Below are 17,563 nucleotides of genomic sequence, written 5' to 3' on the forward strand. Positions count from 1 at the left end.
AAAAAAAGCCTATGTAAAGTTGTTTTTGGAAGACAAGAACAAATGACCAAGCAATCTGCAAAACAAAACATTTATTCTTAGAAAAAGTCAGTTTATGTACAGCAAGCCCCAGAGGAAGAGGAACACCCTGCAGTCTTCAAGATCCTTCCACGGTGCCTTCTTTGACGATGACTCGTGCGAGGTTCCGTGCAAGGGCGAGTCTCAGCATTTCCACTTTGGTTGTCTCAACATCATCATCCTGCAAGGGAGCAGAGCCTGGGTTAGGGGACTGCACACAGCAATGAGCTGGTGCCATGGTCTGTCTCAGGGTTGGGAAGGTGAAGATGCAGGTCAGTGAGAGGCATTTACAGGGATGTCCTGAGAAGAGCAAAAGCTGCATTTCCTACTTATTAGCTCAACCCAAGACAGCACTGCCAAGCCTTTTCATTCCCTGGATGCTACAGGGCTTTGCATGTGCAGCAAATAGTTCCCTGTTCTGTGCCTGGAATGCTCAGAGCCAGAGCTGCTGGATGGCAACACCTCAGCTCTTCATTGCCCACATAATGTGCAATTATTTATCTTGGAAAAGCATCATGCTCCAGTGCAAACCATCAGAACATGAGGAGTAGGAACACTCCTGCACTGGGTTCATGAATACTTCAGTCTCTTGTTGATGCTTCATTTGACTGCCCTGAACCCACTGTGCCAGTCTCTGGGACTTGGGCTGTCCCTCTCTTATGACCTCACTAGCAATATAAATGCAGTTTCCCTCCCTGACCCTTCCCACAGCCCTCCTCTCTTCATTATCCAATTGTCCTCAGAACTGAACAGGGCTACCTGGAATTTCTGCTTGTCTGGATTCCCTGCTGTCAGGTCTTCCAGGCATCGCATCAACTCGTAAGTCTGCTCTGCTGAAAATATGACCTGTGGAAATCAAAGTATTTACTGAAAAAGATTAAATTTAGAGATATAACACAGGCTGAGAAGATAGTGCAGTTGAAGAGAATGCTTTTACACTCCCACAGTTCCATTCTGACCCCTGAAATCACAGGATCCAAGGATAATTCAGGTTGGATGTGACTTTGGGAGGTCTCAGTGCCACCACCTGCACCAAGCAGGGTCAGCTGTGAAGCCAGAGTGGCTGCTCTAGGTCTGTAATTGCTGAATTATTCTTTTCTTGATGGATCTTGAAGGGAAAATTCTGCTTAGAAGCACAGGAACAACCTTCAAGCCAAGTACCCAAAGGAGCTGAACGCAGCGTGCGCTAAAATTACCAGAGCAGATGAATTCCACTGCTGTTGTAACAGCAGGGAACCAAAGTAAAGAGTCAATTTATCCCCTCCTGGGTCCCTGTGTGTTCCCACTGCTGGGACACTTGGAACTGCCACAGCCAGGTCCTGGCAGGAGCATGAAAGGAGAGTCACCACTTTGAGCTCCCTTGTCAGGAAAAAAGAAGAGGCCCCCTGGGATCTGTGTCGGTGTGAGCAGGACCTGACCTCCTTCTGCTCCAGCAGCGGGAGCGCGTCCGTGAGCAGCGTCATCCAGAAGGAGCAGGGGGCGATGTGAGCCGTCATCAGCGTCAGCAGCAGCCGCGCCGCCTCCGCGAACCGCTTCTCGCCGTAGAGCCGGTGGAACTCCCGGTACTTGCCTGCCACGGGGGGGCGAAAAGGAGCATCAGCAGCTGGGCCTGGGGAGATCCCTCTGCTCCCGCAAAGAACCACCCCCAGCCAAAACGAGCCCAAAGCAGCCCCTCGGGGTTGGGAATCTGGTGCATGAAGGAAGATGACAACAGAGCCTCCCTGAAAGGGCAGCCACACCCTGCTGCTGTTCTGGGTGAGCTTCAGGTTTGCATCAGACTGGTCAGGGCTGCTGCTGCCCCAGGCTGAGTGTCTGCAGGGGAGCAAGGCCCCAGTGGCTTAGAGAGCAGAAGAATGTCCTTTTTGAGGTCACAGAGTATCAGGAGGTCTGAAAAGCTGCACAGTCTTCCTTGGTTGTTTAAATGGAAACTGGAATCTCTGTTAATAGGGAAAGTTCTGCATTTGCTAAGAATTAGTGAGATCAATATCCAGCATGAGAGAAGTGGCTGAGGATGGAAGTGGGGCTCGTTCTGTATCCACTAAACTGTCACAATACTGGAAGTTAATTATTCCCATTCAGATTCACCTTGACTAATGCTTGAGCTCAAGGCAGAGACATGGGGAAGTTGTCCAGCAAAGGTAACCAAAGGTTCTAAAAACCTTAAGGGAAAAGCAGGCAGAAATATTTTCAGGCCTTTCAGGATTGTTTAGAAACAGCACAAAGGGAAAAGGCTTCTCTGGGGCTGACAGTTACCAGATGATGCTGGGCATGCAGAGCTGAGGGATTACCAATTTGATAAGTCATGTTTAGCTTCTAGAACTAGTTCAGGATCAGCTTTAATGAAGGAAAATCAGTTCCAGTTTTGCAAGCTGGACCAAGTGGAAACAGATAAAGCTCATGCTCACCCTCCCTGTAAGGTGGCATCAGGCAGAGGGGAGTCAGTCCAATGCTGACAGCTATTCCAAATTCCTAGCAGATTCTGGCCTACTCACAGCATCAGAGAAATCAATTTCCTGTTTTGGTCCATGAATCAAAGGCCACAGAGCAGCTTCAGGCAGAGGGGCAGGTTACCACAGCCTGCCTTGTGCCAGGCAGGAGAAGGAAGCTGTGGTACCTGAAGGAAATGAGCTGGAGGCCCTCACTGTCTCTTGGCACAGGTGCTCAGTGAGAGGGCAGGGAGGGCTCTTGTTCCAGTTAGCTTGACTGGCACACTGAACCCACACACTGGAAACTCCGGAGACCTTGGTGAAATTATAACAAGGTCAACATAACTGAAACCAATGGATTACTCTTCCAATGAACCCCCTAAGGCAGCATTTGTTAGTATTTCAGAGCCTCTCAAGGTAGTGATACAGTCTGGAAAAAGAAGGAAGAAGTTTGGAGTGTCAGACTTGGGCCTGTCCTGCTCAGAGCAGAGCAGGAACCTGCTGTCAAGGCAGTGGTAAAGGCCACCCCTGGTACAAGCTGCATCCCAAACCACATTCACCATTTGCTTTCCCCTCATCACTAAACCAGGAGCCAGCCAGATGGAAGAAAGCATAAATCCAAGTAATCCCATGGAGTTCTCCATAGCAGAGCAGCATGGACACTGTAGGCAGCTCTCACCAAGGAATGTGAGGCGGTCACTGAGCAGCATGGATGGGCCCAGATTGTCAATGAGGTCCAGGTCAGAGAAACACCCCTTTTCACAGTAGTCCTTAAGGAATCTGGGGAGAAAGTGGAACACAATGAAAGCTTAGAGGGGAGGACATCATCCACATCCATTCTGTGCCTCCTAATCCCTTCCCAGAAAACATGACTGGACAGCTCAGTTCCATCTTAATCAATTTCCCCAAGGGATTCAGAAGTTTCTGGAAGTGGCCAAAGAACTGGTGTAATGTATATTTAACAGACACTCCATTGATTCTTCTGCATTCTGTGGTAGTTGAGATCTATTTTTTAAAAGGAGTAAATGAAGGAAGGCAGGCAGGAAGCTGAGGCTGGTGGGTGCATAACTAACACTCTCAGATCATAACAAAAGCTCTGTTTTTCTGCTGTGTAAAAAAGTTGATAAACAGCAGGAACAAAAACAATGCTGAAAGCTTTTCATCTGTTTTGTCACAGCCTCCATTATGCTGCTTTCTGCAGAGCTGCTTCCTGTGATTTTTTTTCTCATCCTTCTGTTGAAGGAAATAAAATGATTCCCACTCCTTCAAATAACAAACAAAAAAACCCCAAACCTCAGATTAGCAATCTCTTACCACCCATTTCGCCAGTGTTGAAGACAGAGTGTTGTCTGGCCACCTACCCAGAGTGTAATTTCAAAATTATACTCTAACTATGCAGGGACTGGTCTCTGCCTATTTCCAATTAGCAAAACCCACACAACATGGATTGTCACAGATTACAAAGCATAAAGAGTTGCCAGAGCTTTTGCTGAGGCCTGAGCCAAGTGTCAGTATTGTCCTCACTTTGATAACAACCCTCCCACTCCAGGAAAGGTCAGGAATTTTGAGAGGCTCATACAAAGCCAGGGACATGATAAAACAACTCATTGATACAAATTTTTAGTAGAAACAATGAGATTTTTAGTAGAAATGGTGGCTTACGTGACTCCTACTGGCTTGTTTGGAGGTGAGGTGAACTTGATTATAAATAATCTGCTGAATAAAGCACAGGTAGGGACTGTCCTCCACCCGAATCAGCCCCTTGGGTCACTGTCCAGCCCATTAGACAACTCTGTCACAGCAAGTGAAGGGCAGAGGACAGAAGCTGGTAAAAGAAATGTTTATCCAAGTAAGATCTAAGGGGGTTGGACTCTCAGATAAAGTCAATCTGTTTTGTCTCTAGATGTCAGGAAGGAAAACAACACAGGGAAGGCACAGCTGGGGGTACTGCAGGGGACAGCACCCAAGGGTGTTGTTTTCTGGTCCACAAGAAGGTGCCTGGCCCCACCTGCAGCCATGGGAGCTTTCCTGGCCCTTGACACAGCAGCCACCCTGCCCCTGTCCCCCCAGGCTGGGAGCTGCTGCTCAGCCTCACCGGTCCGAGATGAGGGTGGCAAACGCTGCGTCCTTGGCCCGGATGCTCCAGGACAGGGCCGAGCCCAGGCGGTTGTTCCGCAGAGCCTTCATGGCCATGATCTTACAGATGCTGCGCACTGGGGGAGCACACAAAGGAGGAATTAGTGCCAGTGGGTTCAGGTGGACCACTGAGAAACAGTGAGACTGAAAATGCACCACCTTGTTCATGCATCTGCCTCTGCTCACAGATCCTCAGCACCTTGAGGGCCTTCTGCTCCGTGCTGAGCGGGATGCGCTCGATGTGCAGCTCCAGGTACACCCGGCCGAACTCCGGGCAGTGGTCGAAGTAATCCACCCCCAGCTGCCACAGGCTGAGAGAGGGGAGAAATCACCACCATTCCAACCCTAGGGATCTTCAATGAGCACAACAGTAAAGGCCCAAGGAGAATCCGAGCCTGCATTAATAACTGTTAGCTGTGATTAACTTTGCATTCAGTCCTGAAATGGCTTTTCCTTTCTACCTCATGCCAGTTCCCTGTAACATAACTTTGGAATGCCACGACTTTGGAATATGTGCAGCTGGTAAGAGCTTCAGTGCAAGGCACTCTGCACAGTGGCAGGAGTGGCTGTGCCCAGGTCATGGGGTGTGAAGAGTTCTAACAGACAGCTTTTGTCTCCATTCAGGAACTTAAATGTGCCAATCTTGTACAAACCCCGAGGGACACCTCTGCTGAAATTCTAACAGTGGCTGCTCTAAGTTTTGCTCTTTTACTTCATGAACATGCAGTTATTTGTTTTGTCTGCCTCAGTCTAAGTCTGTCCTGTAAGTAATAAAACAAAAGGTGATACCTGTGATGGGAGAAGAGTCCTGAGGCATACTCCAGCAGGAGGAATTCACGCATATTTGAACCAAAACTGGGGGGAAAGAGAGCAAATATCCAGATATTATTATTTGCCTCTCACTGGAAAAATCTGATTACTTTATTTCACAAGTACTGTCAATTTCTCCAGTATGTTTCCTTTTGGTTTTGTTTTTTTTCCTCTGGGCTATCTTAATCAGCTTTATTCAAATAATGCAAATAAATACTTACTAGAGATTGTGAGACTGCAGGAGTTTGCAGTGATCCAACAGGTCAGTCAGATGAGCCACAAACCACCAGTTGCTCAGGACAATGCTGTGTTTGAAGCAAAAGAAAAAACTAAGCCTAATGCTGCCAGGGACTGTGTCAGGTTTTCCACAGGCATTTCTTACCAATACAGAGCTCTGTTACAGTCCAAGGTCTGGCTGCAGTGTCCCAGACATAATGGAATACTTTTAATTGCTGCCTTCACGTATTTTTGCTAAATCCTTGGCAAGGATTATCAGGGCTCTGTACCCATACCCCCACCCCAAATACACAGAAGCAATATTGTAGAACTAGAGAATCCCTTAAAAAACCCTTAAAACTCAACCTGCATTCCTTGATCACTTGATGCATCTCAAATTCAAAGGCTGCCATTAAAATCATGTCCAGAGGCTCAGGGCTGCTCTCTCCACCCAGGAACAGGTCCATACTAGACTGTGGAATGAGATGACAAGACATAAATGCGAAGCAAGACATTTGTTTGGATGTAGCAGTTATTTTATAGGAAATAATAGGTTATAGAAGTTGAACACATTAACAAAATGGAATTTTCCTCATTTTAGCATAGTGGACTGGGAAAACAATTTGCAGGAACAAGACTGGCAATGTTATGACACTGAGAAGTGACCCATTGAGAAATGGGTCTTCAACAATTATTTGTCAACTTTTTCACTCTCCCAGTCCTTTTACAAACTCCAGACAACATCTTACAGGCATCTAATTGCTGTAAGACTTTTCCCTATGTTTTTCTTTCAGTGTAGTAACCCTTTTGTGCTTGAAACAGTGGAGAATATTAGAATATTTTATTTCCTACCTGTGCATAGAAACGCAGCTCCATCGGCTTCACCGTCGGGTGGGAATACAGGAGCCGGGTGACGAGGAAGTGATACCAGGTGGTCATGAGCTCCTTCTTCTCCAAAATGGCATCCTCATCTCCCAGCAGCATCTGATGGGACAAAAACACAGCAGGCATGCGGCACACTCAGTGATGGGCACAGCTGCACTCCAGCTCTCCAGAGGCATTACTCCTGTTCTGCAAAGGTGAGGATTTATTCAAAATTACATAACAAAAATCTTTCTCACAGTTCAGTTTCCAAATCAACCTTAGGACCTTGGACAGGGAGAGAAACCAAACTGCCCAGGCTGGCAAACCATCAACAGAGGACAGGAGACATATTAAAGTTACTTATGGCTACACTGGGCTCCTGAAACCCACAAGGATAGATTCAATACTTTAGTCCAAAGTTTCCTCTGTTCCCAGCAAAAACACACCTTGCAGATGGACTCCATGTGAGGATTGGAAGCAAAAGTCCCATCCTGTAGATACCGCTGACATTCCTCGTGCCAGTGCTGCCACTTCAGCTCCAGCTCTGTCAGAGTCTGGGTGTTGCCGAGCTGAACAGAGGGAATAAAGGAATACAGGGAATAAAGGAAACACCAAGTCAAATCACACCAGGCTCTTGGGCCAAACTCACAGTCACTCCTGATAAAAAGCTAAACATGAGGCTGCCTGTCATCTTTCTGTGTTGATGTGTCACCTAACAGACTTTTTTCTGAATTGCTGGGTCTTTGGGCAATTCAAGAACACAAATATTGTTACTGTAAAGGAGTAAGACTGAGATGTTCTAACAAACTGTTACAGGGGACACAACCAGGTGGCTTTTCCCAGCACACTACATGAAAAAACAAACTTTGTACATACACTGGGCACAGGCATCTTCTTCATCAAGTCATCTAAGATTTTGTACATGTTCATGGATGCGGGATTGGCACTGGCTTCCTTGGAGAGCAGGTGCCGTGCTTCATCCATCCGGCCTTGGAGCACAAAGACATCCACCTGCAAAAACCCCCTGTCCATGAGCTCCACACTGGACAGGATTATGGAGCACCCAGGAAAGGGATCAGAGGAGCATTTTAACCTGTAATTCAGGCAAGGGAAGTGGAGTTAAAATGTTTAAACTGTAGGCACTGCTAATTCAAGTGACATTGTAAGGCTTGACCTCTATGGGCCATGAAGGATGAGGATGGGAATGAGAATGGCTTCATCCTGAAGCCTACACAGGCAGACAGCAATGAGGCGTTGTGTCCAGCAGGGAAGAGGAAGGAAAGCACAGACATGAATTCCTGTTGTTTAGGAATCTTCCAGGTGGTGATACTCACCACGTTCCAGAAGAGCTTGTGTTTGGATGGACTCTCACTGCTCAGAACTTCCCGGACCATGCTGTCCACGTCACACACGTGGAGCCGCACCCAGTCCAGGAGGCGCAGCAGGAGGGGCCCAGCTGTGCAGACAGATTTCCCTCTGTCAGTTCCCAGGGTTTGTTCCTAAACTGCTCTCACACATTTCGTCACAGTTCGACATCACTAGATGAGATTTACTGACTGGATTTCTACCTGCCACCCCCAGATTACAGAGTTCCTTAAGCAAAGAGGCCCTGGGAGCACCCAGCCTCTGGCAGGTTTTCCTGGGGCAACACAGTCCAGAAAACCCAAACTTGGAAAAAATAAAAAGTGAGTGATCCAGACCATAAACCTTGCACTGCCAAGAGACAAACAGAATATTTCTGTTTATTTTAGCATAATTTCATTATTACTAACTGAATATGAGGAAGAAATTTGGCACTAGGTGATTTAGATTAAGTAATCTGTAATTTGTGAATCTCTCCTGAATTCTGGGACTGTGTAAGGAGCATATTTGCTTGCATAATATTATTTCCTTCAAAAATTATTTTCTACTTTAAAATGGCAATGTAAACAGACTGACTGCAAAAATGGCAACCTAGAGTTAAAGGAGTTGTACCAGAACTGTGTAAATGTCAACTGGCATCGACACATTTGATGTTTAAAGAGATGTTTAAGCTTATAAATAAAACAGATTGGCAACAACTTTTGATATCCCTTCTCTTCATAATCTTTCTGACAAAGAAACAATTTAAATCAGAGCGAGGAAGAAAAGTAGAAGGCAAATCGAATAGCTTGACATAATTCAATATAAAGAAGGCAATTAACTGAGGCAGAAGTGGTATTAAAAGGCTTATTGACACTCTGCCTATCTCTAAAACATTAAACTATGACACAGTGAATATGATATACATTTTAAACAAATAAATATGCAAAGAACAAACCCCCATCAGTCTGTACACGAGGACAGTTCACGGCTCACCTGTAGCTGCTTCCACAAACAGAATCTCACACAGGTTCCAGATCAGCTCCATTGCAGAGAGAATGGAAACCTGAAGGAAAGCAGGGCCGAGTTTCAGAGCTAGTCATTATTCCAGCTGGGTTTTTTAACCACGCAATGGCATCTGCTGTCCACAGCAATCAGTTCTTACAGAGAAATACTGACAGTTCACACAAAAATTAAAAGACACATGCCAAAATTTTACACCTTTTTTCTCCAGAAAACACTGACACTGTGCAATGAAATGCAGCAATAATCTCCCACCAGTGAGCAACCTAGCTGGTCTTATTTTCAGCCTTTCTGCACTTTTAAGACTCAATACAAACATCAAAGGAAGAAAGAGCAGCCAATGAAGCAACATCACTGCAGCTGCTAGGACAAAGCTGGTGTGAGCACTCTGCTCCTCCCAGAACACTCCCGTGGATGTGACAGCTCACTGTGAACACCCAGAGGCTCAGATGCAGCTGACTGAAATCTGAGAGTCTGAGAGGTGATACACCACACAGCAAGTCTGAAACTTTTCTTGTCAGCTTTGGGATGACAAGAAAACATCACATGTACAACAGCAAATATGTTTACGACATGGCAGTGAATTGAGGTGTTGGGCATCTTTATTGTTTTAGAAGTACAGGAATTAACTATTTATTTCCCTTTATTCTTGGTCATGAACTGTATCTCATACACAAGGCAGAGTTAGATCTGAAGTGCCTGATGCCACAGTGGTGGCCTCGTGAATTCACCAGTCAGTAATCCACGTTCAACCTGACAGGACTGCAGATTACCTGAGTGCTGTACTGGCCTTGCAAGGCAGGGTCCCGGGTCGAAACTGAGGGAAAAACAAGGAAAGTCGAAGAGAACATATTTACATTTGACAGTTGCTTCTGAGCTTTGATAGCTTTCCATACATCTGCCACATGAGATACAAAAAGGCTTCAAGTCCCCAGAAAATCAGTTACAATGCAGTGGGAAAAAAACAGTCCATGACCAGATTTACAAACCAACCTGGAAATCTCCAGCATGGAAACAGAGTCCTGGTAATTACTGAAACCTACACATGCTATTGTACAGCAGTTGCAGTAAGTTCCCATTACAATCCTACTTTCATAATTGCAACTGGTGTTTCCTTTTCCTGCAATAAGAGAACAAACAAACAAACTTACCAGCTGCCTGGTGCATGTCCTCCATGCAGGCTCTTATCACTGACCGGTAGTTTTTACTCACTTGAACCAATCTGCCAAACACAAAAAGACTTTGGTTGGAGGGAGCTGTTGGAGTTTTAGTGTTATATCCCCTATAGCCTTGCAAGTTTCTCTGCGGCAGCAACTCCCAGTACCTGGTGGATCCATCTGGAATCAGTGAGACTGTGCTGCACTCTACCAGCATAGTTATTGGAAGGATCCGAGCCTTGATTTGTAAAATCCCCCCAAAATGGTCATTCTATCTGCCCCGCTGCTGATTCCAGAGCTGGTAAAAGCAGCCTGGCCAACGGCACTTGCCTCACCAGAGGTGTTTATCAGCCCTTGGCGCTGGCCCCCGGCTGGAGAAGGGGCAGCCGCTGCCTCCCACTCTCCCCATCCACTCACTGCGCCTTCCGCGACTTCCCCGCCAGCTCCTCCTCGCTCCGCTGCAGTCCCATGAAAATCCCGTGCGACTCGTTGAAGAGTTTCCGCAGGGTGTGGATGTAAATGTCCTGGTCCCTGCGGACCACGAAGACGCAGGAGGAGCTCGGTGCTCCATCCCCGGTCCCTGCAACAGAGCCCGTCAGCGCCGGGCAGCAGCGCCCGGGCAGCAGCGCCCGGGCAGCAGCGACCCCAGAATCGGGATAGGCATGAGGAGCGGACAGGCGTGGGAAGCGGGACGGGCACGGGGAGCGGGATGGGCACGGAGAGCGGGACGGGCATGGGGAGAGGGACGGGCATGGGGAGCGGGATGGGCAATGGATGGATGGATGGATGGATGGATGGATGGATGGATGGATGGATGGATGGATGGATGGATGGATGGATGGATGGATGGATGGATGGATGGATGGATGGATGGATGGATGGATGGATGGATGGATGGATGGATGGATGGATGGATGGATGGATGGATGGATGGATGGATGGATGGATGGATGGATGGATGGATGGATGGATGGATGGATGGATGGATGGATGGATGGATGGATGGATGGATGGATGGATGGATGGATGGATGGATGGATGGATGGATGGATGGATGGATGGATGGATGGATGGATGGATGGATGGATGGATGGATGGATGGATGGATGGATGGATGGATGGATGGATGGATGGATGGATGGATGGATGGATGGATGGATGGATGGATGGATGGATGGATGGATGGATGGATGGATGGATGGATGGATGGATGGATGGATGGATGGATGGATGGATGGATGGATGGATGGATGGATGGATGGATGGATGGATGGATGGATGGATGGATGGATGGATGGATGGATGGATGGATGGATGGATGGATGGATGGATGGATGGATGGATGGATGGATGGATGGATGGATGGATGGATGGATGGATGGATGGATGGATGGATGGATGGATGGATGGATGGATGGATGGATGGATGGATGGATGGATGGATGGATGGATGGATGGATGGATGGATGGATGGATGGATGGATGGATGGATGGATGGATGGATGGATGGATGGATGGATGGATGGATGGATGGATGGATGGATGGATGGATGGATGGATGGATGGATGGATGGATGGATGGATGGATGGATGGATGGATGGATGGATGGATGGATGGATGGATGGATGGATGGATGCCACCCCATCACAATCTGCCTCATTTTCTTGTCAGGACAGATTCAGTGCTGGGTGGGAGCATTGCTGGTCCCAGGTCTGTAGTGCAGTGATGTAGTTGGTCAGTCAGTGTTCACAGATTCGCCGAATAGGTCAAGTTGGAAGGACTACAAACTCAGGTCCAAATTCCCTGCTCCAGCAGGCTCATCTCAGAGCGCATGGCACTGGGTTGTGTCCAGACAGTTCTGGAATATCTCCAGTGGGAAAGACCCCACACCCTGTCTGATCTCTGTCCAAGTGCACAGTCACTAGCACAGTGCTGTTTTCATGCTCACTTCATTGACTGATTGCTGTGTAACAACCCATGTCTTCTATTTCTTTATGCATGTCAAACACGTGCAGGCTGAGAAACCTCTAGGATGTTGAAGGTGATGTTCTCTGGAGCTCTTGGGCATTGATAAAGCTGACAAACCAGATTATGTGTTCTGACTTCAGTGAGTTGCCTGCAGGCTGGGGAAGGACATGTAATGAAGCAGGATCGAAGCAGGAAGAACAGCCTCTGTGCCTCACTCACTCATTCACTCAGGGTCCAGGAGAGGTCGGTATCCCCTGGACACTGGGCAGAGATGCCTTCTGAGGCTGCTGGAGGCTCATCACCTTTGTGTTAACACTGGGAGCTCACCTACCGTGGCATTCAACTCAATAACCTGGTTGATAAAACACTAACAGCATCCTGCTCCTCTCCTTCCATTCTGCTCTCCTCCCCACTCCTGTGTACTCCTCACTTTTTGTCTGTGCTAGCCAATAAGCGAGTTCTCCAGCAATATACTTTTTAAGACAAGTATTAGCAGTGCAGCTTTGTTGGTCCTACAGCTGGAACCAGTCCCTCTTAGGCTGGTGCCTTCCCAGGATGCTCACTAAAAATTAACTTTTCAAGATAATGTAAATCATTTGCTGTCCTTGTATGACAAATGCTGCAACACTCCATGGTTAAATTGCCCTTTTTTACTTATCAGCTGCTGCATCCATCCATTTCCAATAAAAATAAAGCCAGCAGTTATCTCTGGGAAGAGCATGTCATGTAACAAGTCAGGCTGAGAAAAGGAAGTGGTGTCTGTTCAGGTCAGAAGGAAAGAATTTTTGCAGGTAGAACAAATTAAACACTCCAAAAGCTGCTTGAGAAACTGAAGACTCATCAATTTTAAACCCCTCACTGTTTATCATGGGTAAGGGTCTGTGTTTTGTTATTTGAAGATGTGCCTGTATTTGAATCTCTGCTGTACAAAGTCACATTCACCTATTGTCTTACACAATGGTGCTGCTCTGTGCTGCAGACTTCTGAAGATGTTATGGGCTTTCCTAGATCCAGAATACCATTCCACACATCATTAAAAGGTTCTAGATGCAAATCAAAACCGGATGCCTGAAAACCCAGGAGTACAAGGCCTCCTGCCGCTGTTCCTCAAGGCTAAGGTGCCGCTTTTATAACTGCAGCAGTTTCTTGTGAGTGGCAGAATATATTTAGAATATCCATGTAATACTGTGTAGAGATCCACACCCTGTGTGGGAGGTGGATCTAGGAGTGGGACAGTGTCCTCTGCTGCTCCCAGGTCCATCTGTGTGAAGAGACACTGAAAGCTGGAACTCTTTGATCCTCTCCTGCTGTCTCCTGGCACACAGAGTCCACTTTGCTCACTCCCTAAAAAGGTCTGTGGCTTTTCATATCCGCAGCATCTGTTGTTCTTAAATGGATGATTCCTGTGGAAATCATCTTGGGAAAGGTGAGTTTTAGTACGAAATCTTGACATTTTTTAGTCCTCTTGAACACTGGCTGGAGCTCTGCTCATATCTGAAAGGGAAACCTTCCTGCTCACCTCTCAAGGAGGCTTTTGTGCCTCTCCAGTCCATATAATTGAGCAGAATTGGGAATTTCCATGTCAGCATGGAACTTCACATTGCTCAGAAAGGTTTTGGAGCATGGCCTGTGGGTCCAGCAATGAAAGCAAAGAGAAATTGTGTGGTTTACAGTCAGGAGAAAAAGAAAACATACAAACAAACAAGCAAAAGTCTGATGAGGATAGGAGTTACCACCTTGTGAAACAGAAGGTTTGGAAGCTATTTGGGGAACAGAGGGAATGATCAGCATCATGAACAGGGAAGGCACAGCACAGGCAGGGCTGTAGGCAAAAGGTATTTTCTATTCCCAGGGCTAAGCCACAATTAATGAAGAGCAAAGCCTGAGTAAAGCACTCAGACCTGCAGGGTCTGAGCCAGTAACTCGACGCACTTGCTCACACCTCCAAATTACTGTGTGCTTTCAGTTCTTGCCTTGGACTCAGCGCAAAATAACACCCAGTTTTAAAGGGGCTGGAGTAGGTTTTGTAGGCTAATGCTTGCTGATGTGCAGGAGCACACTCCTTCTGCCTGCAGCTGCTTTGGTGTCAGAAAACGGAATGTTTTAAAATCCCAGCATGAAGAGCATATATATGGAATGCCTGTGTTCCCCACCCTCTTCATCAGAGGGTGGAGAATTAAGCCAAAGAGATCTGCAAAATCTAGATTTCTTCCCAATAAAACTGCAGTACAAGAATGAAACAAAGTATTGAAATATTTTCAGAAACAACACGTGGAATTTTTTTCTCCCAGAGATGGAATTTCTCAGGAATTCTCACCGTGACGCTTCCCCATTCACTTCCCTTCAGCTTGGTGCATTGAAGAGGAGGAACTCAGAGGGACAAAAAGCTTTGCTTTGCTCCCCTCTGCTGCAGCCCAGACCCTGCAGGAGTGGGGCCTTTGTAGTTCCCAGTGTGGCTTCTGCCCCCGCTGCTCGCTGCCAGTGCTGCTGTCTGGCCCGTTCCTTTGCAGGTTTTAGCACTGATTATTGTCAGCTCCAGTTTCTCAGAGTTTCCTCCGTTGCTATGTAAAAAGAAAAGACACAGAGAGATGAGGTTTGTATAAACCTGCTCTGTGATTTGGGATCTATTTGATTGGTGGTGAGACCAGTGCTGGTGCAGCTGAAGCCATTTTCAGCTTTTCTGAGCACATCTAACTCCCATATGTTCTCACAAATTCTAGAGTATTTTAGTGTCTTTTTTAGCACACTTGTTCTATTTGTGATGCTGCCTTAATGTGTGTCTCACTTGGTGCCATTCCTGCCTTCAGTTCTTTCGTGCCATGCTCAGGCCTTGGCCAGTTTCATCCCACCTCCCCAAAAAATCCTCCTCCTGGGCCTGCAGCACAGGGGTCTTCAAGGAGGGAGGGGGAAGAGTGACAAGAACAAAATACAACAGGACCATCAAGCCCCATGATGCCCTTCCACAATTCTCTGTGATGTTGCATCATCTCTAAAAATAGAACTTAAGGTCCATTGGGGATCACAACTCATCTTTAGTTCTGTGAAGTATCCCATGGGTTTGTAGTTTTGCTTTAAAAAGCTCTGGATGAGATAGAAGGGTGGGGATTAAGGTGCTTTGTTTCCTTGTTCTCACTAGTAGTTCTACTTAGTGGTGATGATCGACTTGAGAAGGTCTAAACCAAGTTGCCCACTGCTTTTCAGAGCTCAAATGAAAGGAAAAGGGAGATCATAGGAGCCTGAGGCATCGCACATGAAGGGGGATTTGGGTAGAAGTACATGGTCTCCCCAGCCAGGGTGCTTCTCACCTCCACAACCTTAAACAAATAGAAACATAATAGCATGAGTAATTAAACACAGAGAAAACAGGCAGGATCAACTGATTGACCTTTTGATAATAAATCAAGTTGTTGTAGTGCGGTTTTATACTTTGTAATACTTTGAAGTAGTTTTGTTTTGTGTCCTCATATTTTTCCCAAATGGTTTATCCCAGACTGTACCCCCCTCCCTTTACCTGTGTAATCCCTCTCCCTGGCTGAGATCATCCCCAAACCCCCACCCTGGCTCTCTGTCAATCACTCAGCATCCCATCCCCTCCATCTAGAAGCTTCGATCCAGGCCGTCGAGTGATTAGCCAGGGGCTTAGGGGTCAGCCCCCCAAGCCTTGCCCCATATCCTAATGTCCTAAATGTCTATCCCTCATTACCCATCCCTTAGGGTCACTTATTGGTTAATAAAATGTTCTCTACTTTCGGTTTCCACCTCCCTTTAAGTGTAACCTTGGCACATCTCCCGGGGCTCTCGGCAGGAGCCCCCTGAGGGGCTGGAGCTCCTTCGGGACTCCTAGAATAAACCCTGGATTAACCCCTGCTAAGAGTTGGCCCTTTAACTTCTACCGATGTCTCTGGTGTCTCTTCTGCTGCAAAGGGGACTCAGCCTAGGTGCCCTCAGTGCCCTCGGGGCACGGGAGAGTGTCTCCTCTCTGTCGGCTGGGTTGGGGTTGTCCCCCCGTGTCTGCCGACTCGGGACTGGCCAAGGGTTCCTGAGAGGCTCCCCAGAGGGACAGAGACATCAATTGACACAGGTAGGAGTGGAAAGCAGAGCTCAGAGGATGATCTCTTTGAATCGCAGTCACAATTTGAAACAGCATCTGTTGCCTTCTTGGGTCAAACTGAACATGTCTGTGTCTGGGTTTTTTTCACAATTGACTCATTAAGACTCTTCAGGAGGAGTAAAATACTAAAACTAAAAGGTTCTATGAAATTTCAGGCTAAATTTTGGATTGTAAAAGGGATTGTAAAAGACCACTGCTCATGTTTTTGGAAGCTCAGGTGGCTGCCTGGGACATCCTCCTGCCTTAATAAAATGGCTGTGCCATTTTATTAACTGGGGACTCAGATAAAGGTTTGGCTTCAGTTTCCTCTCCCCAGTTGGTGTTACTCTTTTGCAATTTCCAGAAAATGGCAGGAAAAATCCAATCTGTGCTCAGAAGGAGAGAGTAACGTGGAATGTGAAGTAACATGAGAAAGGCAGAGCAGAGGGACCAGAACTGACAGTGAAAAAGCAAGTCTGCAGCTCTGCCTGTGAGTGAAGTTTCTCTTCAGTCAATATTTCACTATGTGAGCAGTTTATTCTGGACAAGGAACATCTCTGAAGTGGTGCAGAAAGTGTTGTCCTGCCAGGAGTAGGGGCTGTGTGACCACATGGCCACCTTGGTGTAATGACTCAGAGTGCTCCCACATGGAGCAGCGCCAGTGCGGAGTGATGCCCACCTGGAAAATCCATCCCTGGGGGATCAACAGGGATCGTTTTTGTGATGTTTCTCTTCCATCTATGTGATGTAGAGAAGCATTTGACAAATGATGGTGGTGAGTGTAATGCTGATGATAAAAAGCACAGGAACTGTTTTGTGTGAACCTGTGAAATCTCTGGAGTTATTGAGAATTTCCTCTTCCTTTCCATGGAATGAACTTTGGTGGCTCTGATTCATGTAGAGTAATTGTTGGGAGTCTGCAGGTGCTCAGTTCCCTCACAGACATGGCATCTCTCCCAGGATAACCCCTCCTCACAGGGACAGCCCAGGGTTTTGGGATCTGCCACGCCATCATTGTCCTCCATACCACAGTGAGGGGCACAAGCAGGAGAGAGAGATTTGATGAATGAGAGACGAGGGAGATCACAGACCCACAGTGTCAAGGAGGTTGGAAAAGGCCTCTGAGATCAGCGAGTTCAACCTGTGCCCCAACACCACCTCGTCAACCAGACCATGGCACTGAGTGCCACCTCCACTCTTCCCCTAAACACCTCCAGGGACAGGGACTCAGCACCTCCCTGGGCTGCCCGTTCGCCCGGGAAGGTGTGTGTGCAAAGAACGGCGTGCGAGGCACTGAAGGGGTACTGAGAGGGCACTGAGGGGGCTGTGGAAGGCGGCCCAGCGGCTTTGAGGAGATTTGAGGGCATTTAAGATTTGAGGGGGCCACGGATGCTGGGGATGGCAGGGGAAGTTCTGTTCGGGAAGGGCACGGTGCGAGGCGCGGCGCGGGGCGCTGAGGGCGGCCCGGCGGCCA

At 47.4% G+C, this 17,563-nt stretch overlaps 1 protein-coding gene across 1 annotated transcript; it reads right to left on the reverse strand.

Annotated features, from left to right (window-relative positions):
* Window positions 1-56: 56 nt before the first annotated feature.
* Window positions 57-10,677, reverse strand: NUP85 (nucleoporin 85; the record flags this gene model as incomplete). Its single annotated transcript, XM_005424625.1, has 17 exons — window positions 57-238; window positions 817-903; window positions 1,476-1,627; window positions 3,163-3,263; window positions 4,579-4,696; window positions 4,779-4,930; window positions 5,409-5,474; window positions 5,651-5,734; window positions 6,012-6,118; window positions 6,498-6,629; window positions 6,956-7,078; window positions 7,386-7,520; window positions 7,844-7,965; window positions 8,847-8,916; window positions 9,647-9,690; window positions 10,025-10,095; window positions 10,448-10,677. Coding segments are annotated over 17 exons (1,896 nt in total), but the record flags the coding sequence as incomplete, so codon positions are not given.
* Between the last annotated feature and the right edge of the window lie 6,886 nt (window positions 10,678-17,563).

Source organism: Geospiza fortis, unplaced genomic scaffold (genome assembly GCF_000277835.1).
Source record: "Geospiza fortis unplaced genomic scaffold, GeoFor_1.0 scaffold244, whole genome shotgun sequence".
Lineage (NCBI taxonomy): Eukaryota > Metazoa > Chordata > Aves > Passeriformes > Thraupidae > Geospiza > Geospiza fortis.